This window comes from Pezoporus flaviventris, unplaced genomic scaffold (assembly GCF_033815535.1).
Source record: "Pezoporus flaviventris isolate CSIRO_AGI_PZ_B2104156 unplaced genomic scaffold, CSIRO_AGI_Pfla_v1 ptg000129l, whole genome shotgun sequence".
Taxonomy (NCBI): Eukaryota; Metazoa; Chordata; class Aves; order Psittaciformes; family Psittacidae; genus Pezoporus; species Pezoporus flaviventris.
The window spans coordinates 545,966-572,331 of NW_026892677.1; the positions used below are offsets into that span (position 1 = coordinate 545,966).

Here is a 26,366-nt window from a genome sequence, read left to right on the forward strand (position 1 = left end):
TCTGTGAGTCTATAAATTGAATATTCCAGAAAATCAATAACTACAGAGGACCAAACAAAATGAGCTTTGATCCAATTACAGGAAAAAATGTCACTGATTATACTGACATGTTTTCATATAGAAATTATTCTTGATTTGATGAAAACATCAATTTATTTCTGGCTGCTAGTCAGCTTCAGTATGAATGCTCTTGCTCCGGAATAAAAGCACCTCACTCACAATTAACTTAGGCTACCTGAGAAGTATCAACAGGTAAAAATAGTCGGATCTGATGAACTTCTGAGTAACTCTTCACATAGAAAAATCAAGATTTATAATTTACCCTTTACATGAAATATACAAGTACAGCAAAATTAACAGAGAATGTAAATGCTAGGACTGGAAAAAGTCAATACCACTGCAGAGACCTTTCTGATTAAGAATGAAGTCCACTGGGTGCACTCACAAATGTGCTGAGTTTCTCAGCTTCTCAAACTTTTACCTATTTTGGTCATTTTCACTAATAATGCGTTCTCCAACAGAAACTAACATCTACTCAATTACATTTTATAAGGTAATCTATTTATAATTTACTAAGATCTTCTAGATTACATTTTGTATCATGGTTTTAAAGAGCTCTACAAGAGGCAGAACTTTAAAAAGCACTGCCAAGCCATTTGAGTACCTGGACACTTTTGGCTCACACACGAGTCCGTTTGTCCACACCAGTTTGCCATCAGTATTTCCAGTTATAACTGGAACAGATCAGAGCTGCCTGTTTAGTTAATCTGAAGCTTCTGGGAAGCCATCATTACGCCTGCAAAGGTTGTCACCCACAAGCCTCATTCATAACTGTTGGGAGCTCTTAACTTCGGCGCTGTCATCTTCCTGAGCAGATGAGCATTAGCTCTAATGTAGCAGCTTTCTGCCAAGAGATTAATCTTCAGCTGGGTTTTACATTCTAGAGAGCTGTGCAGCTCTGAAGGGTGAGGTGAGCCGCGTCCCTGTGCTCCTGGGTGCTGCCCCGCGCGCCCGCCGAGCCTCTCCTGTTCCAAACGCCTGGCCTGGAGGAGAGCCTTTGGACCTGCCTCTGCCTCCCAAACCCTCCCTTGGAGGCCACAAGCTGAGCACCCCACCAGGACCAGAGAGACCTGCTGTGAGCTGCCCAAGGGCCAGCAGCATCCCACAAGTGCCCCTCACCCCAGGGGCTGTGGTTTAGTTTGGGTGCATTGTTCGCGGAGTTTTCAGCACAATGAATCCTACGTGGCTCCATCCTCTCGCCTACAGCAAAACGAGACCGATCAACCGATCCACAGTTTGCTCCCTAGTCACGACACCTCCCGCTCTCTCCACATAATTCCCAGACCAGTCTGTTCTACACCAGATTTGGTATACACAGCCATAAATGACAAATGCCTGGTATTAACCTTTATTTGTGTTTTGGTCGATACAAAATGAACTGGTTTGATCCTTAATATACAGTAAATTACTAGAGTTTTTAAAACCAATCACTCCATGAGAGACACCTCATTAACACATTGTTTTTTTCACATCTCAACACCTGTGAGAAATAGAACCCCCTGAGTCCCTGGTTGCCTTGAATGGGAACAGAAATGCTGCATGCTGAAGGGGCAGGCTACTGTCATTCCTAACACAGCCAAGCTGAGGAACTACAGGCAGCAAAGCCTGATGTAGCTTTGCAAGAGCCAAGCCAAGGAAAGCTTTACTGGGGAAGTGCTGCCAAAACTGCCAGAAAAGGGGGTATAAGAGCAGCAGGGGTGAACATTGGCCAAACTGCAACTACGTGGGCTTCTCTGTTTCTGAGGAAAATAGCATTATGCGGCAATATATGTGATACATGTTTATACTTCAAAGACAGAGAGGTAATTATCACAGGCTACCATATGCTGCCAATTCCATGCCTTAGAAGGGATGGAAAGAAGCCCACAGAAGTTAAAGAACTTTGCAATCAAACAGAACTAATGAGGAAACAGGGAGATGCATAACATCCTGCGAGCCAAACCTCGCCGGAGAGAAGACTGAAACTTTACCCTAAATGGCCACAGGAGCGTGGTGAAATCCCTGCTCAGACAGTCATCCACCACAGCCTCATACACTCAGAGGCTGGACAGAGGAGCTGAAGAGCTGCCAGTACAAATCACGCGTAAAAACCCCTTTCTATGAACATCTGATGCACAACAGGAGTCTCAGAACTGTGTCTGAAGACGGCCAGCATTAAGTGCCAACAAGTAGACTACAAGAAGTTAAAAGCTTGAGAGGCTCAACATGAACGTGCATCCTCTCCTTTCTAGGTTTTCCTGTCTTAGTTCCAAGCCATTACTACTAGTAGTTTAACACAGGAAGGTAAAACATATTCCTCTAGCACACAGCATTTAAATCATCACTCATCTTCTGGACTGTCTCTTTTCCACACTGAACAGATTCAGCTCTAAACAGAAAAAAACCAGAAACATCATTCTGCAAGTCACCCCCATCTTTTCATTATGCTCTTACAAGCTCTGAGGCAAGAACTGGATGCCAGAACAGCCATGCTGCCTTCACTGTGGCTGTACATGGGGACAAAGTTACCATCTCCCTCATAGTCCTTTCCCACCATCTATGCTTGCAAGGATCACTTCCTGTCTTGAGCCACAGCACTGCAATGGCAGCTCATTTCTAGTCTCCCCACCACCACCTCTAAATCCTTTTGTCTGCTCCTTCCCAGACAGTGAGCCCCCTCTCTGCTGCACACATCTTACCAGCACAGTGGTACCACGTTCATCCTTATTTCCCAGTAACTTTCCTGTCTGTTGATTCTATCAGCAGCTTCACTGGTAGAGGAAGTGCTATTTACAAACAGTCCATGTGGGGCTACGACAGACACCTTCACAAACCAGGAAAGCCTTGCCTTATAAATACAGGATGAGTAGAAGAAGGTATGCAAAGTAACAGTTATGACACGAAAAGGAGAACTACAAAGGTGGCTGGGGAATACTGCAAGAAAACACGGTGCCTAGAAAATAATGCCAGTATGTGAAACAAGAAACCACACTACTGCTTGAACCAGGAACTTTGCAAAGTGGAGACAAACAGCAGATGCTCTATGTCTAGGATTGGTGTCAACATCTTAAAGGAAACTTTTTATCCACCATAGTGGCATCAAAACCAAATGAGCCTCATGTTAAATAACTTCATACAATAAAGTCCTGTGGCCAATGTTTCTAAGTTACAAATAATTTAGTTACAGGTTGCATTGCACTCTATACTGTTTCCCACATGAAGATCATGGGTGATTACCCTTTTGTCCCATCATAAGTCTAGCCCAGAAGGGGCCTCTGAAGGTCACCCAGCCTGAGCCTCTGCTGAAAGCGAATCTGGTCACGCAGAGCCCTGACAGCTCCTCTCCGTGCATCAGGCCAGCAGCACAGCTCACGCTGGGGAGCCGAGCCCAGAGGCACTGGGGAGCCTGGGCCAGAGGGATCCTGGGAGCAGCACCCTGGGGAGAAGGCCGCTGCTGTCCTGGGCGGATGGGACATGTCACTGACTCACCTCTAAGGAGCGTTTTCCTGCACAATCTAGCAGCCATCACCTGAACAACCAGCAGACCTGTTTGCACATTGCACAGTCCCTGCAGCGATGGCACAGCCACTTCTGCTCTGCTTCACACAGGCAGCTCCACACACACGTGCTGTCACATTTCCCTACGCATCACTCACACGCCAGCGGAACCCTGAGCTCTGGCTCTTTGCATCACAAAGGCCATGGAACAGCCCCAGATGTTGGTAACATAAGTCTTGAGCACGCTCCAAGCCCTGTCACTCGCTCCCCATGCTCCAGAGCCAGCACCTCTCACACCATCAGTCAACAACGTGCTGTCTTGAATGGAAGGTGGCTCTGACCCACCAAGAAGTTAGTTGTTGGAGGAGAAAGAAACCCTAAACAATAGTTTTAAACAAAAGACTTTCTGTGTGCTGCGATGCTCATTTTAAAAGGGACGCACAGCTGTGAAACCAGCGTTTTACACACCCTGCAAAGCAAACAGCCTCCGCAAAGACACAATCCCCACTGTGATGGGAACAGCTCCACCCCGACAATGCACAACCCCAAACGGTTTAACAGAAGAAATTCACCAGGCGTTGAAGTTGTGAAATGAAATTTACCGTAAAATGTTCCTGTGACTTGTAGTTCTCATCCAGGTAAACTCGAGCTCGGTTGTAGTCCTTCATCGCATCACTCGATAACAGTTCTCTAGAAGGGAAAGAAGAGTTTGAAAGTATAAAGGGAGATTCAGAGACTCTACACTGCTTTAGCGCATTCTCCGTCCTGTGCGGTGCCCAGTGCCCCCACAGGAACCACGGGCCTTCACCTCAGCGCGGCAGGGACTTGAGGGACCACAGCTCCCATCCTGCCGGCGCTGGGCTGACCGCCCCGGCTGCCCCTGCAGCGGGAGTCACGGCGCTCCACAGGCCGCGGGGCACCCAACGCTCCGAGGGCCACAGCGCTCCACAGACGCGGGCGGTTCACGCCGAAGGCCGCGGTCCGCACTCCGGACCGTCCCTGCCTTCCCGCAGGCCGGCGGGACCCCCACGGCCCGGCCCGGCCCCGCTCCGCTGCCCGGGCAAGGCTCGTCCCCGGCAGGGCGCGCCGCCGCCAGCAGGGGGCGCTGCCGCATCGCCGCTCACTGCAGCTCCGGCACCCGACGAGCGCCGACCGGGCCGGGCCGAGCGCTGCCACTGGTTTGCCCCGTGTCCGCTCTGGCTCTGCCCCGGCCGTGCTCCGGGTCCGCTCTGGCTCTGCCCCCGCCGTGCTCCGGGTCCGCTCTGGCTCTGCCCCGGCCGTGCTCCGGGTCCGCTCTGGCTCTGCCCCGGCCGTGCTCCGGGTCCGCTCTGGCTCTGCCCCGGCCGTGCTCCGGGTCCGCTCTGGCTCTGCCCCGGCCGTGCTCCGGGTCCGCTCTGGCTCTGCCCCGGCCGTGCTCCGGGTCCGCTCTGGCTCTGCCCCGGCCGTGCTCCGGGTCCGCTCTGGCTCTGCCCCCGCCGTGCTCCGGGTCCGCTCTGGCTCTGCCCCGGCCGTGCTCCGGGTCCGCTCTGGCTCTGCCCCGGCCGTGCTCCGGGTCCGCTCTGGCTCTGCCACTGCCGTGCCCCGGGTCCGCTCTGGCTCTGCCCCAGCCGTGCTCCGGCACCCGGGGCGGCTTTACGGAGGTTACTGCAGTTACCAGAAGCATCTCGAGCAGGACGGGCTCCGCTGAGAGCTGACAATCCAGCACATCCGCGGCTCCTGGCTGCCCCATGGGCGGAAACAACCTCATCCATCGATTTGAGATGTGCTTCAGCCTGAGCAGCCGAGCTACAGCTCCGAGCGCCGCGCCCTGACCGACTGCGGTGTGCCCGTGAGCTGTGCTCCACATCACCTGCACCGCACCGCCTGCCCCGACCCCAGCCCCGCTGTCCCAGCCGCCGGGACGTGCCCCCGCTGGCAGGCGCTGGGCTCACAACACGCGGCCTGGCGGCGGAGCCTCCGTGCTCTCACACATGGAACTGCTCAACACAAGATCAGCAACTGTGGCTGCCCCATCCCTGGCAGTGCTCAAGGCCAGGTTGGACACAGGGGCTTGGAGCAAGCTGCTCCAGTGGAAGGGGTCCCTGCCCGTGGCAGGGGTTGGAGCCGGGTGAGCTTTAAGGTCCCTTCCAACACGAACCATCCTCTGATTCTGCAATAATAAGCCTCATCTCAGAGATGACACCAAGCCAGATACATATTCTGTATCTTGCACAATTATCTTGCCAGGACATGGCCAGAGGAGCCTTTTATTACTTTTTCTGATTTCTTAACAAACATAAAGCAGAAACACTTGGCTAGTCACTTCCTTCTTTGAAGGTCATATAACACACTGGAGTTGAAAAAGACTTAAAACCTTTTACAACTTTACATGTCTAATGACTTTGACTTAGAATTATATACACATTACATACTCCTGCTTGCCAATTACTTGCTGCATTGGGTTTGTGTGACAAGGTTTTGATAGCGGCGAGGGGAGTTACAGGGGTGGCTTCTGTGAGAAGCTGCTAGAAGCTTCCCCTGCATCCAGCGGAGCCAATGCCAGCCAGCCCCATGATGGAACTGCCATCAGGCAAGGCTGAGCCCATCAGCAACGGTGGGAGTGCCTCTGGAATAAAGTATATATGGAAAGGGAAAAGCTGCTGCACAGCAGCAACTGCAGTGGAAAGAGGAGTGAGGAAATGGGAGAGAACAGCTCTGCAGACCCCACGGTCAGCGCGGCAGGAGACGCTCCAGGAGCCATCGCAGAGGTTCCCCTGCAGCACAGGGTGCAGACCACGGAGGGCAGGCTGTGCCCCGGTGGCATGGCAGGGGAGGAGTGTGAGGAGGCCTCCCCAGAGGAGGAAGGAGCGGTGGGGGGAGGTGTTTTCAGATTTGGGTTTATTTCTCATTATCCTACCCTGATTTGATTGCCAGTAAATTAAACTGATTTCCCCAAGTCGAGTCTGTTTTGCCAGTAATGGCAATTGCTGAAGGAGCTCCCTGTTCTGATCTCAACACACGAGCCTTTCATTGTGCTCTCTCCCCTGCCCAGCTGAGGAAGGCAGTGACGGAGCAGCTTTGGGGGCACCGTCCAGGGTCAACCCTCCACACTTACTTCACAAACTTGTCCACATGAGACATGGAAGCTTCGTAGTTTTTTCCTCCAAATTCTTGACAGTGCAGAGCCATGAAGTGGGGCTTGTGTGCATGTACAACCTGGAACAGACGGATGAACGAGTATTAACCGAGTTGCATCCACAGCTATTATCACACAAGTGACAAATCCAGACATGCTATTTCTGAGGACTATCAGCTGCTACCTGAGCAGTAACAGCAGAACAGTCATCAGCAATTAGAGCAGCATCATTTGTTATGCACATGAAAGACTCCTAAGACACAATAATTGTATCTAGTATTTTTAGATTATATTTTCTTTTCTAAGCTATGAATTAGTTCCTTGGCATTTAAAACAAACTCTTCCAGCTCACCTCAGAGAGGACCTAACACCATGGAGATGATCAAAACATTTGCCTGTCTGGGAGCTGGAACTGAGTTCCAACCAAGTTCAAAACACCTGAATTCATTCATTAAGTGTTGGATTTTTTTTCACTTTCAGAAAGTATCTGGCATTAGCTCATGGCAGAATGCTCATCAGCTGTCACATCAGATGGGTTCATTTATGAAGTACCTTATTTACAGAAACATCTAGGTAAATCACACACATACTACAGTATATATACACATGTATCTAATGAAGGAGGCTTGTAAATCCATCGCACTATTTCAAGTGTTAGTCCTGCATAATGCGAGTATCTTAAATACTAAATAGTCAGCACCAGGACGCAATTACCATACTAAGACCCCTGCAACATACGCTTTTTGGGTTAGGCATCAAATCAGAGACAGTATTTATAAGTTTGCTGTTGCTTTAACACACATTCAATGCATTCTGTCCTAATAACTTTTCTAAACTGAACATTGCAAACAATACGTCTAAAAAGGTCTCCCTGTTGATACTGAGTCCTACAACTTGTATTTCATGTCTTATCATCATCTTGTGAATGAATGGACACAAGCCTCAGAACTATTTGCACTTTTTAAAAGGGTAACTTAAAGTCCAGAATAACCAGCTACTCTACGGGGTAGGAACACATTAAAAAGCTGCTGTACAAGATGCTGTTAGTTGTGACTGGGTGGCACTTGGCTCTCCCCACCACCACAAGGGCCATGCTGACCCTGTGGCCATTCCCAGGAGGAACAGCCTGGTTTCCCCGAGCTGCTTCAGGAAGAATAATGAATGAACTCCTCTCTCTTCAGGCTTTGGACCCCAGGGACAGGGCTTGCTATTGGGGGGGGGGGGGGGGGGGGGGCACACACACACACAACATCCTGTCCCCCCTCTTGTGCTGGGGAGGGCAGCAAACAGAGGTGCAGGAGATGGGCATGGTTACTGAGAGAGCAATAACCTCAGCACACATGATGCAGAGTAACTGTAAAAATAACAGGGATAGCCCTGCTTCTGTGCTTGTTTCTTTGCTGCTGGTACCCTGCAGCTCTGACAAGGGACAGATGCAGTAAACTTTTGCAGTCGTGTTTTTAATTATGCAAATCAATAGTGACCAAGATTACTGTAAAAAGGTCTCTTAAAATGCTTCTTCTAAGCCAGGGTAGAAAGAAATTGTCGTTTGATCTGAGGACAGAGCACACAGCTCCTCACCACGACCACACTGATTCTCTCATCAGAAAATCAAGCTCAAAGGCAATGGATTCAAGATTAGCAAAACCTGAAATGCAGCAGCTTGCCATGGAGCACAAGGCAAACGTGAGCACCCTGCTCTTCACAGGCACCTCCTTCTGACAGCAGGTGCCCCACAGCCCGCAAGCAGTGGGTGACAGTGCCTGTCCCGGCTGGGGGGGCTCCCCGGAGCACACATCCCATGTGCCCATCCAGCACAAAAGGGGCAGTCAACGCCCTGGTCCTGCCACTGGCTGGTGGCTCATCCTGTCCTGGGGACTCCTTTGGACAAGTCTCTTCAACAGAGACCGGAGCCGGCGCCCCGGCACACGAGGGGCAGCTGCTCATAAACACCAGAGCCAGCAGGAGCACACAGATCCCACAGTGAAGGCAGCACGTCACAGCACGTCTAACCTAAGACAGGTTAGACTTGCAAAGAGGAGAAAACAGCTGCTGGTTCCCAAGTGACTTCAGACAAGTCACTTTCTCTTCTGTACTTCAGCTTCCCCATCATCGAAACAAATCTTGACACCGACCTGCTCGGTGAAGCATTCTGAGCTCAGCCACCAACAAGTGTTACTATATAAAGGAAAAAAGTAAATATTCCTCCCACATCCGCCCTCGTGGATCTTTGTGCGCTTCGCTCAGGTCAATAGTGCCAGTGTCCAACTGTGATACACAGCTTTCCTGCTTTAAAACCAGGCTGTCACCAGCAAGAACTGGGAATGAGCTGGAGCAGGACCCAATGGTAAGTCCAACTGGGGGTTGGGGGGGGGGGACGGACACAGGGGGGGACGGACAGAAATGGACTGCAGAACAGATGGCTAAAAAACATAGAGAACGCAATAAATACCACCTGGCTGGGACATGAGCATCCTTTGCCTTTGATACTTGATGTAACTCTGAAAGCTTATATTAATACCAGCTGATTTTATAGATTTACACTTAAGATAAAGCTTTGCTGCAGAAGTTTTTCTTGTGTATCTTGTCCAACACCAGACAGGCCCTGAACAGGACACACATCTGAAGGGATTCTGATCACACAAAAAGCAGGTTTTGGCTACAACTACCAACATTCAGGGGAATTTCCAGAAACGTCTAAAAGTTTACTTTACTTTCCAGCAAGAGCTGTTGAACAGAAAGCTAAGAGCCGCACTAAGCTGTGGAAACCAAAGTCCAAGACCAGCTCCTCTATGTTCAAAGGTGTTAAACTCTGACGAGCCGCAGCAGTGGGATGGGCACCCAAGCGTCCATTGTTGATCAACTAATAATCAAGCATCTTTATGAAGTTTAACCTGTTGGATCATTTTCTTCACTATCTCGGAGATAAATATTAACCAAACACAGCCTCCACAGTCAAACTTGTAACAGAGTTCATTTGTGGTCCCTAATAACATGCAGTCCCAACTCTCTGTGTGCTTTATTGCTCCAAATCAGTTTTGGCTTCCAAGTTCTGATCTTATCTACTTGGATAACTCTATGAAATTGCCATAATTAGGAAACACTTGCAACTATTTAATCTTGCAGAGCAAACATACCCAACTCTTACTGCTTCAAAGCAACAACATCAAGAACTGCTTATTGCAAACACAGCAAAACCATGCTGTGTTGTGTTGCTCAAACTGCTACAGTTTGCAGTTTGCTTCAGTAAGCTCTCTCCTTACACAGCTAATAGAACTAATAGCTGATAAGACAAAACAAAACAAACGGTTTCAAAGAAGATCTAGGCAGAAGCTCTCCCACATCTCTGACTGATGAGTAACAGGGAGCCTTGAACTGGGAGTCCTGCCTGGAGGAAACGCTGACAGCAACTTAGAGAAAACACTCCAGGCACTGCACTGAGATGCAGGGCACAGGTTGTTTGCATTCAAATCCTTCAGAGCTTGATCACAGCAGGTATTAAAGAAGAATAAAGTTATATGCCATTTTTTAATGAGGAAGCAGCAGTGGCTTAGCAGCAGTGAAGCCTTTGTGGCTTTCCTTGGAGGTTAAACCACAAAAGCATACCTGAATATTAGTTACATCCTCTCAGATAATAAATACCCTCCAACTAAGACCAAGTGGCTCTGCTTCATTACCTTTTACAAGTTTTCTACGGTTATGAAAGAACAAATAGTACATAATAATGAATAATGAATACTTCAGAGTAGGAAACTCACAGTTACCAGAGGTTAAAGATCACACAAACACTGAATTTGCATCTACAGCAGCACAATGTGTTCACAAAGTTGGGCATTATTCTCAACTTCTGGACAAAAAAAAACAGTGCACAGGAAACCCTGACTGGAGCTTGGTTTGGGATACAGGTAACTCAGCAAGATGCTCCAGCACAGACAAGCACAAATACAAAACTGGTGAATCCCTGAAGCTGGCCTCTGCCCATTCCTCAGGTCCTTGTCTCTTTGGACATGGGACAGGATGGATGATAATGCCCATGCTGAGGGGTGCCTGAGCCCAGCATGAAGGGCTCTCCACATGGCCCTCACTGCTGGGTGCGGGCGCAGTGTACATTAGACACACACAAACCCCAACAACCCCACCTGAGGTGAAGGTCCCACCTGAGACAGGCCCAAGATCTCACGTCCCAAGGTTTGCTGGGTCAGCGCAGGGTGTTTATCACCCCTTCTAGTTAGACAGGTTTAAGGCCACTAAAATAACTAAACAACCTCCTTTGAGTGGCTGGGGTTTGGTTTGTTTTTCTTCTCCTTTCTTTAAGGAGGCTAATAACACACACTGTTTCCATGCAGCAGCACCAAGATGACCTTTAGCTTTTAGGTAAACTTTTAACTTCTGTATTACTACAAGTACAGGCTCTAAACACTCTCAAACACATTAAGCAGCATGGAAAACTGCACTGGGGGGGAGTGATGAAATCACCCTCTGCCTCCACATTTTCATCTAAAGTGACTGTCTGCCAGGAATGCTACACAAAAGGGTTGTTGCTAAAGTTAGCCAAGAGTCTGAATAGCTCCAGCCGCTGAACTCCTCCAACCCCAAACCCCAGGCACGATGCAGCTGAGGAGAGTACAAGGGATGGGGAAGGAAGGGGTGAGAGGGAGAAACCCCATAAGTAAATAAAACAGTAAAAGTCCTTCCCATGGGTCCTACGGCCCTTGCAAACAGCTCTTTGGTTGCTCTTGAAACTTCTTGTTCCCCTGTATTTTTGTCCCACAAGCTGACATTAAGGCTGTGAGCCTGGGCAGAGTCACTCCACACACCTGGGGTGAGCAAGACACCCGTTTGCATGTTCTGTGAATGCTCTATTTGCATAAATCGAGTTCATAAAATCCTCCAGTTTCCTGTCGAGCACCAACCCGTTCCCATCACACGCAGAATGCTCCAAAGCACCATTCTCACAACCTGTTTTCTCTCTCCTCAGAACAGCCACTTTCCCTCCTTGTTTCCAAGGTGTGTTTTGGTTAAGAGAGTTTCTACTGAAAAGAGGATGGGAGCCTAAACTAAAATAGTGAAGACCCAAGTTACCAGTAACTACTCAGTACAAAAGATGAGGTGCAATCCCCAGCACTAGGACTTCACTGAATCCTGTGTCCCTGTAAGGCAGCTTTCCTCCATTCACTGATTTCACAGAACCCCAGCCTGGTTTGGGTTGAAGGGACCTCAAAGCTCCTCCAGCTCCAACCCCTGCCATGGGCAGGGACACCTCCCACTAGAGCAGCTTGCTCCAAGCCCCTGTGTCCAACCTGGCCTTGAACACTGCCAGGGATGGGGCAGCCACAGCTTCTCTGGGCACCCTGTGCCAGCGCCTCAGCACCCTCACAGGGAAGAGCTTCTGCCTAAGAGCTCATCTCAGTCTCCCCTCGGGCAGGTTAAAGCCATTCCCCTTGGCCTGTCCCTACATCCCTTGTCCCAAGCCCCTCTCCAGCTTTCCTGCAGCCCCTTTAGGCACTGGAGCTGCTCTAAGGTTTCCCCTTCAGGAGCCTTCCCCTTCCCATGACACAACACACTGGCTTGCAAGGCTTATCTGGAGTCCAGCAGATTTTTGCTTGTTTTTGCAAATAGTTTTGCACAAATCCTGTTTTCTGCTTTGGACACCAGACACTGGAGCAAACCCTGCCCACCCTGGAGCCACAGGACATCTTTCCAACCCCAGTAACCATCCTGCTGCCCTCTGCAAAACACTCACACATTCCTTCAGCTCAGACCAAAGTGTTTGAGGTGCAGAGCTGTTCCAGAACACACCGACCACCTCGTGCCTTTCACTCCATGCCCACATGATTGGTGAAAGTGCAGGTCACCCCAGAGCCGGAAGTCAGCAGCAAAGCTCTGACAGGGCAACCATTCACTGCATGGGCACGAGAGAACTTCCCCAGCAAAGACACTCCTGAGAGAGAATTGTCTTCTCTTAACCACGCCTGTGTGATATTTAGGTGATTTTTAGTGAAACAATGGCTTGTTTGCTCTCCTCCTTCCCTAAACATGAAGCCCAGCAGGTCGGGTAACTCTTCTCATAGATATGTTATCAGAGAATCAGAGAATCAAGTAGGTTGGAAAAGACCTTTAAGATCACCAAGTCCAGCCATTCCCCAGCACTGCCTAGGCCACCACTAACCCATGACACTGAGGGCCTCGGCTACACCGTGTGTGAACACCTGCAGCAGGGACACCGATTCCACCACCTCTCATCCTCAGGCAGTATTCCCTGCCTTCAGGGACATTCAGCTTCCGTTCTGCCTTATTTTTAACCATGGAAAAATAACAGAGTCTTTTGTAAAACCAGAGACATAATTCCCACACCTTCTGAAGATTTTGGTGGCCTAGAGCCTGTTCTGACCAGGGCTGCCAAAAGCATCCAACTGAGCAAACGCTGTCAACTGCCTGCACAACATACCTGCAATACGTGACTCTCTTATGCCAGAGCCTAAACTGAACCAGAAGAGCCTGCAAATCCACAACATTGAAAGTAACTGACAGTGCTACCACAGAGATTACCAAGATTCTAAACGAGCAAATGCCTTGAGGAAAGAGAAGACTCAGAGATACTGCTGGCTGCCTTGCTCACATTCACTAACTACAGAATTAGCGCAGTGATGCTAAGTGGGGAGGCCGGAAGGTTATAAAAGGCAAAAACCTGGGCCAACCCTCAGCCGTATTTCAAGACGGCAAGCTCCTAAAGCTTAGCTTGTGGACATGAATTGAACACAACTCTCCAGGTCCCTACAGAACAGGTACTTCCTGGCCTCACAGAGGAAAGCTGAAAACACAGATCTGAGGAATCCCAGCACACACAGATCACAAATTCACATACTCTGTGCTCCTTCTGAAGGTATCACTAAACAACAATAGATGCTCAGAAGACTCTACACCTTCAGGCAATCACCACTTTAGCCTGCACCAAGGCAGAGGCAGCAGCTTGGGCAGGTTAGGTCTCACCTTTGAGGTGGACATCACATGAGCAAACGTGTTCTTCATGCACTACCTCTGGGAGGGGGACGGAGAACAGGGAGGAAAGGAGAAGCATGGGAGGAAAGCTGACATCTGTTTGTTTCTGCTTCACAGGTGATGTCAAACACACCGACTTTGAAGTTGATGCTGTATTCACAGGAGAAGGAACATGGTGCTCCTCAGTCACGTGGTGGATGTGTTTGGTGATCCCATGTTTTAATCAGGTGATGTATTTGTTGAGCATTCAGGGACAGAGGGATGGATTTTTCAGAGGCCTTCTCTCATTCCTAAGGTACCTCACTACTAGAGCACTACCAGAGATGCTGACTTTCTACTACCTCTGTTTGCAAAAGCTTGCTGGCTTCAAGCCTTCTTGTTTACCTACATGTAATGAGAACACACCACCTATGGCTGATATCACACAGCGAAGTGTTACGAAGCCCCCAGACAAACACCATGCATTCACCCATCAGATCAAATGGAAAAAGCAGAGCAGGCAGCAGGAAAAGCTGCACTATAAATTTCACAATGGGAAACAAGCAAGTGTCCGAGATCCAGGCTGCTCTTTCCTCCTAGGAGCCTGTTGTCAGCACTGCCTCAAGGCCGCTGCTGTTCCAGTGCTACATGACATGCCTGGGAAGGGCCCCGCCAGCCCCAGCTCTGGGGAGCACGCCAAAAGCCAGTACCTATAAATATCTGGAACCGAGCTCAGCTGAACTCCTCCTTCATTTGGTTTTACTTTTCCTTGGGGGAAGAGCAGCCAGTAAGAGTGAACTGGTACAAAGCCACCCAGTATTGGATAGTTCAGTCCATTCTAAAACAACAAGTCAGCTGTCACCCAAAGCGCAGGTGCCACGTGGACAAGACCAGAGAGCAATGAATCCAGGGAAACCAGATCAGACAAACCAACATGTCTCAGCTGCATCAACTGTGCTGTCAGCAAAAGCTTTATGGGCTGCCACACTGCAAGTTGTCATTAAAAACAGCCCTGAAAGATTGTTTTAAACATTTTTCCCTGTTTGTATTTCTTGGACAAACTCTTTAATTTAACAGCATCGGATTTTCCATATTTTTCCTGTTAATAATGTAGGATATCTGCAGATCAATGGTTTAAAAATTTTAGTATGTGACATTTGGATGTTATTTTAGTCCTCCATATGCTACTGCATTCTCAGAAACACATACAGCATCTACATCAATGAAAAAGTAGAAAAATGACTTGAATTTCCACATCACAGCCATTAAAATCCCTGACTTTAATTTACCGGAACTTCAAAACAAGCCAGCAAAAAGCTCCTTCACCGATGTGCTCTTTGTTGTCCACTCAGACACCTTTCCATCCTGTGGTTAATCTCTAGAAACATTCTACTGTGTTTGCTTTCTGTGGAGGTGGTTCTGAGCGGAGCACAAGACCTGGCTCTCGTGAGCTGCACTGCCACAGCGACGTGCGCAAGCTGGGCTCCTCAGGAGGATGGAAAACACTCGCGGTCTGCGGTTTCCCTGGGTTTCAGTTCACGAAGAGTCATTTTCCATCCCTCCTCGTGAGCTGCGCTTTGCAGAGGCCTTGCACAGAGCCGCCAGGACTCAAACCCTGAACTACACAGCCTGTGGAGCTGTTGTGTGTGCAGGGTGCTGCGGGGATGGGGCTGGCGCTGCTGGAGCGGCTCTTCCCAGGAGCTCTTACCAAGTTTTATTTCACTTGCTACTGCGCTGTGAGCACGTGGAACCAGCTGTCCTGCTGCTGGCTGTGGGGAGGAAAAGGGTTCAAGGCTGCTGGACAGCCCAGTTCCTCCCAGCACGCCCAGCGCTGCCCGTCACCCCCAGCAGACTCACCACCCTTTGCTTCCTTAATTCTGGTTTTCCTTTCAAATGCACCTTTCTCTGATGGCAGCGGCACACAGGGACAGTGGACACAGCAAAACCACCGCAGCTGAGGGATGGGGTCAGGTCTACTCCAGCTCCACTATCACTGGCCCAGACCACACACTTGATAGCCACATGGGAGTGTCACTGAATCATTTGCTTCCTATTCGGGCATTCATATACACAATATTAACTGCACCAAAGACAGCCCACGTCCAGTTACACACTCTGGTGCCTGCTCTAGGATACTATTGCTGCTGCTCATTTGTTTCCCCTCCTCTTCCTGTTTTCCACAAACTATTTGGAATCGTTTCCGCAGCGCTGACCCTGCTCTGTAAACGAGTGAACATATCCTAAGTCTCCCCGATAAAGATGCAAAAATAAATAACATGATGGAGAGAAATATGCAGTGACCTAAATCAAATAAAATCAAAACAGCCAAGAAAAGACCTCTATTTGTTTGTATTCACAGGAGGAGTCTTCCCAGAAGATATGGAAAAGGTTTAAACCAGGACTGGCTGAGCAAGCAGCGCTTGAACATCACGTGCTTACAGCAGTAATCAATCAAGATGCATGAAGAAAAACAAACAGATGAATCATGTGTGAAGCTGACAGACAGTGAAGAACGTGAGACTGGTTCCTGCATCTCAGGCTTCTGCAAATCCTTCAATTTGCCGTATTCTGTATCATTGCAATAGAGGTCAGAGGCTCCACTAGGCTCCTGGGTTTGACTGTAAACTACTTCGTGACTTCAGCTTCACAAAGCAGAACATCTCGACATTGTTCATTATGCCAATAAACAAGTGAGCGCAGAGCTCCATGGGAAACAAAGCTTCACCTTACCTGGTAAAATTCCCGGAGCCAATTCTTCTGGAGATTTTCCGGCTGAAAAACAAAACAAAAGCAAACCATGAACAACAGGAGAAATGTATTTGAATACCAACTGGAAACAGTATTTTGTAACAATATCCCATCCCTGGCAGTGCTCAAGGCCAGGTTGGACACAGGGGCTTGGAGCAAGCTGCTCCAGTGGAAGGGGTCCCTGCCCCTGGCAGGGGTTGGAACTGGAGGAGCTTTAAGGTCCCTTCCAACACAAACCAGGCTGGGGTTCTGGCTTTCCTTAGTGCATTCAAGGGGGGAGTTTTTTCCACAAATAAAGAAAATAAAGCATAGACACTGGGATATTCCTCCATGAGCACCAATGACAAACCTCTGCTTTTAGTTTCTGAGTCCCCTCTCCTCAGATTTTCCCTAAGAAGGTACATTTTGTACCTGGCTTCACAACATTCACACACATACATGATTGTCAAGTAATTAAATCAACAGCCTCGATACATGTTGAAGTATGTGCTTTTAGTTGTACGTGTTCATTGCTGTACATGACCTGCTGATACCATATCTTGCAATCTGAGCTTCCAGCTACACGGATTTACTTCTAATGACTTGGCCTTGAGCAAAAACCATGCTTCTGTGAGATGCTCAAGCACATCAGAGTCAAGGATAAAGTGGGAGAAGCATCTCCAGATTGCCCCAGAAGTTACGAAAACTGAAGCAGCAAAAATACACGAAGTACAAAGTTCTGCCCTTTCAGAAACACAGCCCACCCCGGATGTGGATCTGGAGGAGATAACTGATCTGCACACATTAAATGTACAGCTACAAGAGAAACATTAGTTGAGTTCTATCTTCAACAACACTGCTTCTGGACAATTTTTACATCATAGTGGGGAATAAAACCCAAATCAGACTTTTCTCTCAGCAGCAGGAGGAAATTCAGGATCTGTGGGAGGCAGGAAAACGTATTGAACTGAAAACCAGAGCGATGCCTCAACAACCTCCCTTTAGTAACCGTCGTGACACCAGCTGCCTGTGGCAAATACAGAGACATGGAATTCCTGCTTTGCTCTATTTGCCATCAAGTGTGTTAATTTCGAGTAGCTGGATACAACTTTAATCATTTCTACTGACTCGTTGCTTGGAGAATTGCCCATAGGTGGCTGCGCAGATTTGCAAAGAGTGTAAGTAAGATTTTTCTCGCCAAACCTATGGAAGTCCTGCAGCTCCTGAGCCTACAAAGTCGACAGAAGCTTTCTGGGAGGTGAGGGACCAAAAGCACCACGTTTGTCCCTTGCTCTCTGCCACCTCCCTTCTGTTGATCACTCCTTGACGATTCCAGAATTCAGATGTTACCGGTCACAGAGGTGATGTTTGCACTCCTTAGAACAATCCCTGTCCCAGTGATGAGCTCTAGCAGTATCTCCTATGGACCCTGCTGCCGGGGCAGGGGATGGGTGAGCCTGAGCAGTGGCTCCTTGCTCCATGCCTGAAGCCAGCCGGGATGGAACCTGGCTTGAGATTTGGCTTCAGTCTGGGACAAACCATCCAGGCCTCCCACCCCTCCCCTGCCCAGCCCAGCCCCCAGCCACAACAGGGAAGCTGCAACGTGGATCAAAACTGAAGGCAGCCAGGCAGTGATAAGCAGATGCTCTCAAAATGACATCCCATTAACTGCTTATTTAGCAGCTTAACTCATTTCCTACTCATTCTGAGCATACCAACAAAACCCACCGAGTAACAGTAAGGACTGTTGCTTTCATAAAGCAGCAATGACAAAACAAGCAAACCAGGATTTACAGGAGACTTCTAATGTAGAGTTACAAAGACAGCACAGGATTGACTGGTTTGGGGTTTTTCTATCACTCTACAAACCAGATCTGAAATGGGAACATGATTTTGAAAGGCCAGATTCAAACTATGAATAACACAAGGTCTTGGGGATTGCGAAATCAACATTTTCTGGTAGCTACAGAAACGCAATGAGCAAGTCCTGAGTTGGGCACAAGCGGACGTGAGCAGGGCTGTGTATCTGTTCAGAACACACAGTGGGGCCTTACTCACTAAGTAACAGGCAATTTTATGTTACAAACCCCACCCCACACACCCCTCACTTCTCTGTTTTATTTCTACTGGTTGGAAGATGCCCTGGGGTCCATCTATGCTTTAAGAATGGCAGAAGTCAGTTAGTTCTGGAAAGTCCCTGAAGACAAACAAAGCCCACTTCAGCCTCTATTTACAGACAGGAGCTAAATGACAGGGGACATGAGATCCCAAAGAATTCAAACCTGGGCTTGGGGGAATGCCCCCGAGCACAGGGCTCTGCACTGAGAGCCTCAACCAGTTTCAGACAGAATCTATGTTAAACATAAGATTTTTATTGAGCAGGTTTTGAGCTTTTCAGTTCAAGCACAGTGCAAAGCTGTGACTAAGGGTGGCACCAGCCACTGGTGATAACGTACACTGGCTGCAGCTTTTTAAGGGAGAAGGAACTGCTACCGATCAGAATATGTGAAGTTATTTATACTCGAGGAATCCCAGGGGAGAAAATAAAGCACACCTTGCTTTTGTTTTTAAACACTACTGCAAGTGGTAGAAGTTCCCCCATTTGCTACATGACTAAATGGAAACATGAGGTTGAACAGGAAAACCACTGGTACATCAGAGGGAAGCTGACAAAAGGGCTCCAGGCCCCCAGCCCCCAGCTCCTTGGGGCTGGGTTTGAGCAATCAGATCAAGTACTGAAGAACTGGAGCCCAAAGCGAGCAGCGACAGCAGCGCTGGACCAGCAGCCTGCGGGGGCTCCTTACAGCACAGGGACCCGAAGCCATGACCCAACTCTCCTACAAGCCCCGGCCCCCTCCCAGCGCAGCACCCGAAGCCAAGGCCTGTTACCAGGAGGAGCAGTGATTCCACTCCCCAGAGGGGATGGGCGGTTGCTGGATTTTGCTTCCCGGGCTCCCAGTCCTGCTGATGCCCTGGGACACTGCCTATGGGAAGTGCCAAGGGCACATAGCTGGACTTCACAGCAATACACCACCATCAGAACACCAACTGATGTGGACTCAGACTGAAGCAGCAGGAACTGGTGAACAGGAGTGCAAACCCAGATGGTCCTAGCTTTTACACTTGGAGATGTAGTGGGCATCACTGGACCATTCTCTGCCCTGTGGCCCTGCAAGATTAATCACAGCAGAAAGCCAACAACACGCTTGCTCTGCCTCCACTACCCAGCCTGGGACGAGATGGGCAACACTAGTGACATGTCCCCATGACAGCTTTGAGACACTTGGATAACAGATACGTGCAGAGAGCGTCACTGTCCTGATCCATACCTCCACTGGAGGAGATACGGACACTCACAGAAGACTCAGAGCTCCCTAGAAAATTCAGCATCTCAAACCTACATGAAACAAATCTACAGCACCTACATTTTGAAGGCAGACCACGAACACGTTCTCAACCACAAGCAATGATTAAACTAAAAGTTGCTAACAGCACTCCCGTTGCCACATTGAGCTATTAAGGTATCTAACTAACCCACGTATTTGTCAAAAGCAGGAGCAGCATGCAAATAGATTCTTGTGGAGGAACAGTGATTTGGAGAAACAGTTGGTTTTGTTTTTAAAGGGGCTTTCTTCTCCTCCTGCTTTGGATCCCAGCAGTCACTACCTGGCAACCACAGCAGATGTCTTCTATGGAGCTGCTGCACAACGTCACCAGGTACATCAAGAACACCAGCTCAGGATGAAAGGCCACCATCCATCCCACCAGCGGCCTGGACAGCCCACATCTGATTCCTTGTGGACAAAGCTCAGCACAGCTCCATACCCTGCCCACGTAACCCCTCCCGACAGCCACTGTGTTTTAACTGTGCTGGCACAGGCCAGCGTTCAAACAAAGAGAAGTGAATTGAGGTCAGTAAGCAGAGGTTCACCCCATTTCACAGCCTGCCTGCCTGCACAGCCCCTTAAATGATCAGCCACAGAGAACAAGGTCTTGGGGGGGGGGGGGCAGTTATAGAAATAACTCCAGAGTTAAGCTAAGCACAACAAGGTGAACTGAGTCACCCAGAGCTGCAGGACCTTCCCTCCTTCCTGCCTCCTCATCTGGGCAGCACAACACAGACACCAGGGCAGCGCGGTCAGGAGCACGCATGGGTGAGGGATGTCTGCATGGCACCAAGGAGCGCTGTCCATTGCCTGCCCCGGGCACGGCAGCAGGGAGCAGGGCACTGGCCATGGGCCGGCAGCTCAGTGCCCAGCTCCGAGGGGGCAGTCTCAAACAAGTTGCTTCTGTCAAGGTTGTTCTATCACAGGTGAGAAGCGAGGGGCCGATGGATCATTGCAGCTCACAACCCAGGCTTTCTGAAGGGTGACAGCAGGAGGCAGGAGCCCAGTGAAATCCAAGCAGTGCAGAATGAAGCTTCCCCACCTACAGATTAATTCTGGGATCCCACAGGCCATGGGAAGGTTTGAAGAAGCGGTGACAGAAGCAGAGCTCTGAGCAGCAGGAGCAGCACCGGGAGATGCCAGTCAAGTCTCTTGGCAGGTAATTTTGGGAGACAAGGCGCTAATGAGGTCGCTGGGGCTGACAACAAACTCCTCTGCACAGGGCTGGGGTTCTGCTAAGCCCCTGCGGTCTCTGTGACCCCCATCACCCACAGCTCAGGGTGACCATCACCTTGCTGGCTCTGCAGGACCCAACCCTGCCATGCTCCCGGCCGCCGTGCCCTCCTCCTCCTCCCATGGTGCCTCCACAGCAGGACCACATCCTTCTGTTTTTACCACTTTGGTCAAACCCTGTAACCCAGCCCCCTGCCTCAAGCTCCTCCCCAGTGACCTCCCAATAAATGAGATCACTTTAAGTTATGAAGGACTGGAGATAACAACCAAGTGGAACAATAATTCATCTTCCTCTTATTTTTCCATCTAAGAATAGACACATTATATTTCATGTCTTCCAGACTCCTTGGCCTTCTTCCCATCCGTTCCCTCCACACTCTGTCCTTCATTAAATTATCTCATTCTTTTCATAATGTAACTGGAATTAATCTTTTCTTTGTCCTCGTCAATGCTAAATCCTTTTATGAGCGTTCACCGATGAACCGATTTCTGCCCATTCACATTCTCCTGAGCACCAAGGGCTTCTTCCTTCACCACCCTGCCCTCACAGCCAGGTCCCCTGCGCACATCCCTGTGCTGGCGGGCACTGAGCCTGTTCCGTGCTGCTCTGTTAGAACCCTGCTGTAAATGAGACCTGAGCTGAGCAGACGGGCACCAGGCACCTCACACACACAGAACCTTGGGAAGTTCTTTGGGCTGCGCTCAGCATGGGTCAGAACCACAGACTCCCAGCTTGGTTTGTGTTGGAACTGGATGAGCTTTAAGGTCCCTTCCAAGCCCTGCCACAGGCAGGGACCCCTTCCACTAGAGCAGCTTGCTCCAAGCCCCTGTGTCCAACCTGCCCTTGAACACTGCCAGGGATGGGGCAGCCACAGCTTCTCTGGGCACCCTGTGCCAGCGCCTCAGCACCCTCACAGGGAAGAGCTTTGTCCAGAAACAGCCCATAGGAGGCCACGGAGCTGCTGCAAGGGCTGGAGCAGCTCTGCTCTGGAGCCAGGCTGAGAGAGCTGGGCTGGGGCAGCCTGGAGAAGAGAAGGCTCCTGAAGGGGAGACCTGAGAGCAGCTCCAGTGCCTGAAGGGGCTGCAGGAAAGCTGGAGAGGGGCTTGGGACAAGGGATGTAGGGACAGGCCAAGGGGAATGGCTTGAACCTGCCCGAGGGGAGACTGAGATGAGCTCTTAGGAACTATCCCAAGGCCTTGAGGAGCACAGGTCTGGTTTCACTCTACCATCCCATCCAAAGCACACATCTTGACTCAACAGAGCCACAAATAGATACTCTCCTCCCGAAATAAGCATGACTTGCTTCCAGACTGCGGAGCCACGTGGGGTCCATGTTAAAATAACAGCACACGCGTCCCGCTGCTCCCTTCAATTAAAAGCAATTTTCCTGGAATTCCAAATCCCACTAAAACCATCTCTTTTCATGCCGAGTTTCCATATGAAGTCTATTTATGTCACACTGGTTACTGTACTGGTCAGGCTTATAAGGAAACATAGTTGTCCTGTGAACACATGGCTGCCACATGAGTCAGTAATATCCCCAAAACAAGTGTCTTTTCAAACTGAGCACACAAGCAGCCTCTCTTCTCCCCAGTGTTTCCATTCCTTACCAAATTACACCCAATAGCCAAGAGAAAGCTTTAAGCCTGTTGCAAAAATATGTTCAGAGAGGGAAGAAACCTTTGCAAAAAAAGGAAAAACCTGTATTTAGGGTAAGAGGCCTTCAGTCCGGAGGAACAAAGAAAAGAACAAAATGAAACCAAATTAACAGCCCAGAAAATTTCTCTTTAGTTTTGTTCAGAGGGAAATGGAGCAAAGTGGATGAATTATAGAGAGCCCGTTCTATTTGGTGAGCTTTATTTTTAGCAAAGAACAGGCTCATTTTCTAAGCTAAAAGATTCTTGACTCGCTTAGGGAACACTCACTGGCTCCACAGGGGACACCGAGGGGCCCTGCCGCTGGGCTCTGCACACCCACTTGTGCCGAGGGTACAACCAGACAACGTTTCTGTATGCCCGACTCAAACAGAGCAAGAGCCCCAAGAGGGACCCGCAGCCCCGAGCTCCAGGGGGTTCTTGGTGCTGCAGAGCAACACGTGGGCGCTGCTGAAGCCACTGCACCCCCAGGCAGTACCCAGAGCCCTGTTAACCTGCCCCCTTCAATCTACACCCAGAGGGGCTATGAAACAGAGCTGCTTCCCTCCTCTGCTACACTTGGTTTTCTCCTTATTACCCAGCTCCAGCAGAGACGGCAGCAGGAACGCCCAGAGCCTCGGCTTCTGCCAAGCACCGCCGCAAGCCGACAGAAACCCCCAAAGCATCCACCAGCCGTGCCGCAGGTCTGTGTTTCCAGAGAGCTGGAGGTGCTGCAAACCACGCTGTGTGCCTGAGAACTCAGCACCTCCAGGAGGAACAGCAACGGCCTGCACCGGGACTGTGAGAGGCACCAAGAAACAGCCCTTCCCAGGCAGGGATGGGGCAGCCAAAACCCAGGGGTACACTCCTCGACGCAGGAAACGCAGCCTGAACCAACTCACAGCAAAGGGAAACTTCTTACAGAGTAAATTAACTGTCCTGGCTGCATCACAGGGAAACAGCAGGAGTGATGTAATAGAACTGAAAGTGATGAAGCAATGATCAAGTGCCTGCCTCTTCAAAGGAGCTGGATGTAAAACCATATGTACTGCAAACAGTTAACACCAAGACCAGAATCAGTCTCGCCTCTAACAACACAAGATGGGGAAAGGGAAAGAGCCACCTGCCTTTAACTCCTAAAAAGTACCAGCAGCATGTGCTGACAGGGCTCCTGTCTGAACAAGAGCCTCCAAAGCCCTGAAGACCCCAGTGACTGAACCCAGCCTGCTATGAGAAGAACCTAAAGCAAACAGATCAAACAGAACCCCACACAAGGGTTGACAAACACCGGCTTCTGAACAGCCAAGTCAGCAACATGAGCCCCGGGATGCCAGGGGAGGTTGTGGGGACTCTTGTGTAGGGTGTGGGTCAATACATCCACAAGCAGAGAGGGCAGTGACTGCAGGCAATCTGTCATTCATAACAACAGTTAAATCTCAGGAAAAGGCTCAGGCATCACGTACAACGCACAGGTTTGTAACACAGCATTTGTGACTCCCAAGCACAAAGATGAAAACTGCACCCACTGTATCGCAGCAATGCAGCTTCAGAGTGGGCACAGCACAAGGTCAGAACAGCCCTTCTGGCCAGCCTGCCCCTCACTCAACTTGTGGCTCACCATCAGTGCCATCCACACTCCTAAAAGTCACACAAATCAGAAGCCCATGACCTGGATATGCTATTACTTAGCATGACTCCGGTTCAACAACTCATTTCAGACATGTTGAGTGTTAATATCTTAGAACCACAGAACCCCAGCCTGGTTTGTGTTGAAAGGGATCCTAAAGCTCCTCCAGCTCCAACCCCTGCCACGGGCAGGGACACCTTCCACTAGAGCAGCTTGCTTCAAGCCCTGTCCAACCTGGCCTTGAACACTCACAGTGATGGGGGTGTTTTGTCTGTCCCAAGTCTATTGCTGGCTTAGCTAACCCAGTGCCAGGGAACAGAAGAAAAAGACTTCTCTCAACAGTAATGAAGCTCAGCTCTCAATTAAAAGATTCCCACGCTACAATGAATTGAAGATACACATTCTTTCATAGCTATTTTTAGTAAACTAACAGGTTCTTAAGGATTACATTACACTGAGACAGAGCAACGAGACTTTCAGACTTCCAGAACTGTTTGCGTAGAAAATAATACAGTAAATCTGACGGCAACAAGAACAGGGTTACGCATAACCCTGAATAAAGAGAGCCATGAATCCCAACTATCCTGACCCTAGTGAGCTCCCAACCTGTTCCAAATGTAACCTCTATCATCTTATTTGAAGATTAAAGGCTCCGGGTATTTGAATAACCAGCACGTTAAGAGTATTAACAGCAAGAGTTAATCCAACACCCAGTATTAGCAGCACCACAAAATCTATAATCGTTAGCAAACAGCAGGGATTAACCACATTAATACACTCAGGTTTCCAGTGACTTGTGTCCCGAGTTTGGAAAGGCAGGAAGAAAACAGGCATTATGCTGAAAGAGAGAATAAAATTAATCTGCTCCTGCACATGGATAGACAGAATAGAGCTCTGGCAATAGTCACCACCACCACAGGCTATCTTGTGGGGTTCCTTTGTTTGTTTGCTGTAAGTTAATCTTGAAACCCTCCTCCTGGGTTGACTATGGGGATAATGTTGTCTGTAACAACAATGTACACGGTCTGTACATGTACAAATGTACACGGTCTGAAAACACTTATTGTTTGGAAGCAGTTCCAGAGCTGAAATCCACCCCACACTCGGGAGCCCTCCTCCCAGACGCCACAAGGAAAACCTGGGAGCTGATGAGCTATGAAAAATTACCTGAACAAGAATATCCCCACACCCACCAACAGCGAAACCGGAACGTGTTTGTTCATCCCAGGCACTTGAGGGTGTTTCCTGCAAAGCCCTGTTCCAGACAGGAGCGGCACTGTCCTGAGTCATGTCTCCCATGGCAGGAGATGGGCACAGAATCACCACACAATCAACTTGTGAGCAATTGGTCATCACGGAATAGAACCTGGATCTGCCCACTGCAAGAAGCCTCTACTGACCCCAAAGGAGCAAAGCAAGCAGAGATCTGCCCAGCAAGGTAAGCAAGAGAACTTACACATGAATTGATAGAAGAGAGAACATCCCTGTCAGCCTCCAAGAGCGTGATATAGAATTTGGCTCTCCGAGCCAAGTGAGAGTGAGACGTGTTGAGGGTTGTGTATCTGCCCTGTAGCTGCTGCTGCTAGCACATCATTTAAGTTTTCCTATATCCAAGCTGATGCAGACATAGTAAAAACTCAGGCAGTTTCCAGTTGCAGAACTCACGAGGCCTCAGACACAGCAGTGAAAGCAGCCACGAAAGCCGACCATCAGAACAGTTCTTTCTGCAGGCTGGGCTTTATGGAGGTGTGAAAATACCCAACATGTTCAGTTAACCCCGTTGGCTGTGGCAAGGGCAGCCCTTTCCACAGATACTCCAGGAGTAACCGCAGAGTAGGAGGCCGGGATAAAACATTGTCTTAAATGAATAAGGTAGACAGTGTTCTGGGGGGGGGGGGGGGGGGGGGGGCGGACGGACAGTAGATGCTCACTTTCATGAACTAAAGCTCGGGAGCTAAAGCACATGAGCTCCAAGCACTGCTGTACAGCAGTGTCTATCAACCGCTCTGAGCGACGCATGCTCTTTCCTCAAGAAGAAACCCACATTTATGAGCTAAACCTTTTGACCGGGCACTGCCCTGCCAGGGATGAAAGTCCAAGGTTTTCCTAGAACCAATTCCAGGACTAA

General features: G+C 49.4%; 1 protein-coding gene across 2 annotated transcripts in view; it reads right to left on the reverse strand.

The window, feature by feature from the left end:
- INPP5A (inositol polyphosphate-5-phosphatase A) overlaps nt 1–26,366 on the reverse strand; it is a 213,101-nt gene that overhangs the window by 146,968 nt on the left and 39,767 nt on the right. Inside the window, exons 1-4 of one of the 2 annotated variants that reach the window (XM_061478613.1) lie at nt 21,035–21,115; nt 16,361–16,402; nt 6,632–6,732; nt 4,140–4,227 (exon numbers count right to left, since the gene is read on the reverse strand). In XM_061478613.1, the coding sequence (XP_061334597.1) occupies nt 4,140–4,227; nt 6,632–6,732; nt 16,361–16,402; nt 21,035–21,100 (297 nt within the window). In that variant the 5' untranslated portion in view covers nt 21,101–21,115. Of the gene's footprint in view, nt 1–4,139; nt 4,228–6,631; nt 6,733–16,360; nt 16,403–21,034; nt 21,116–26,366 lie in introns of those variants that run through there. The other variant, XM_061478615.1, reaches the window with a different exon arrangement.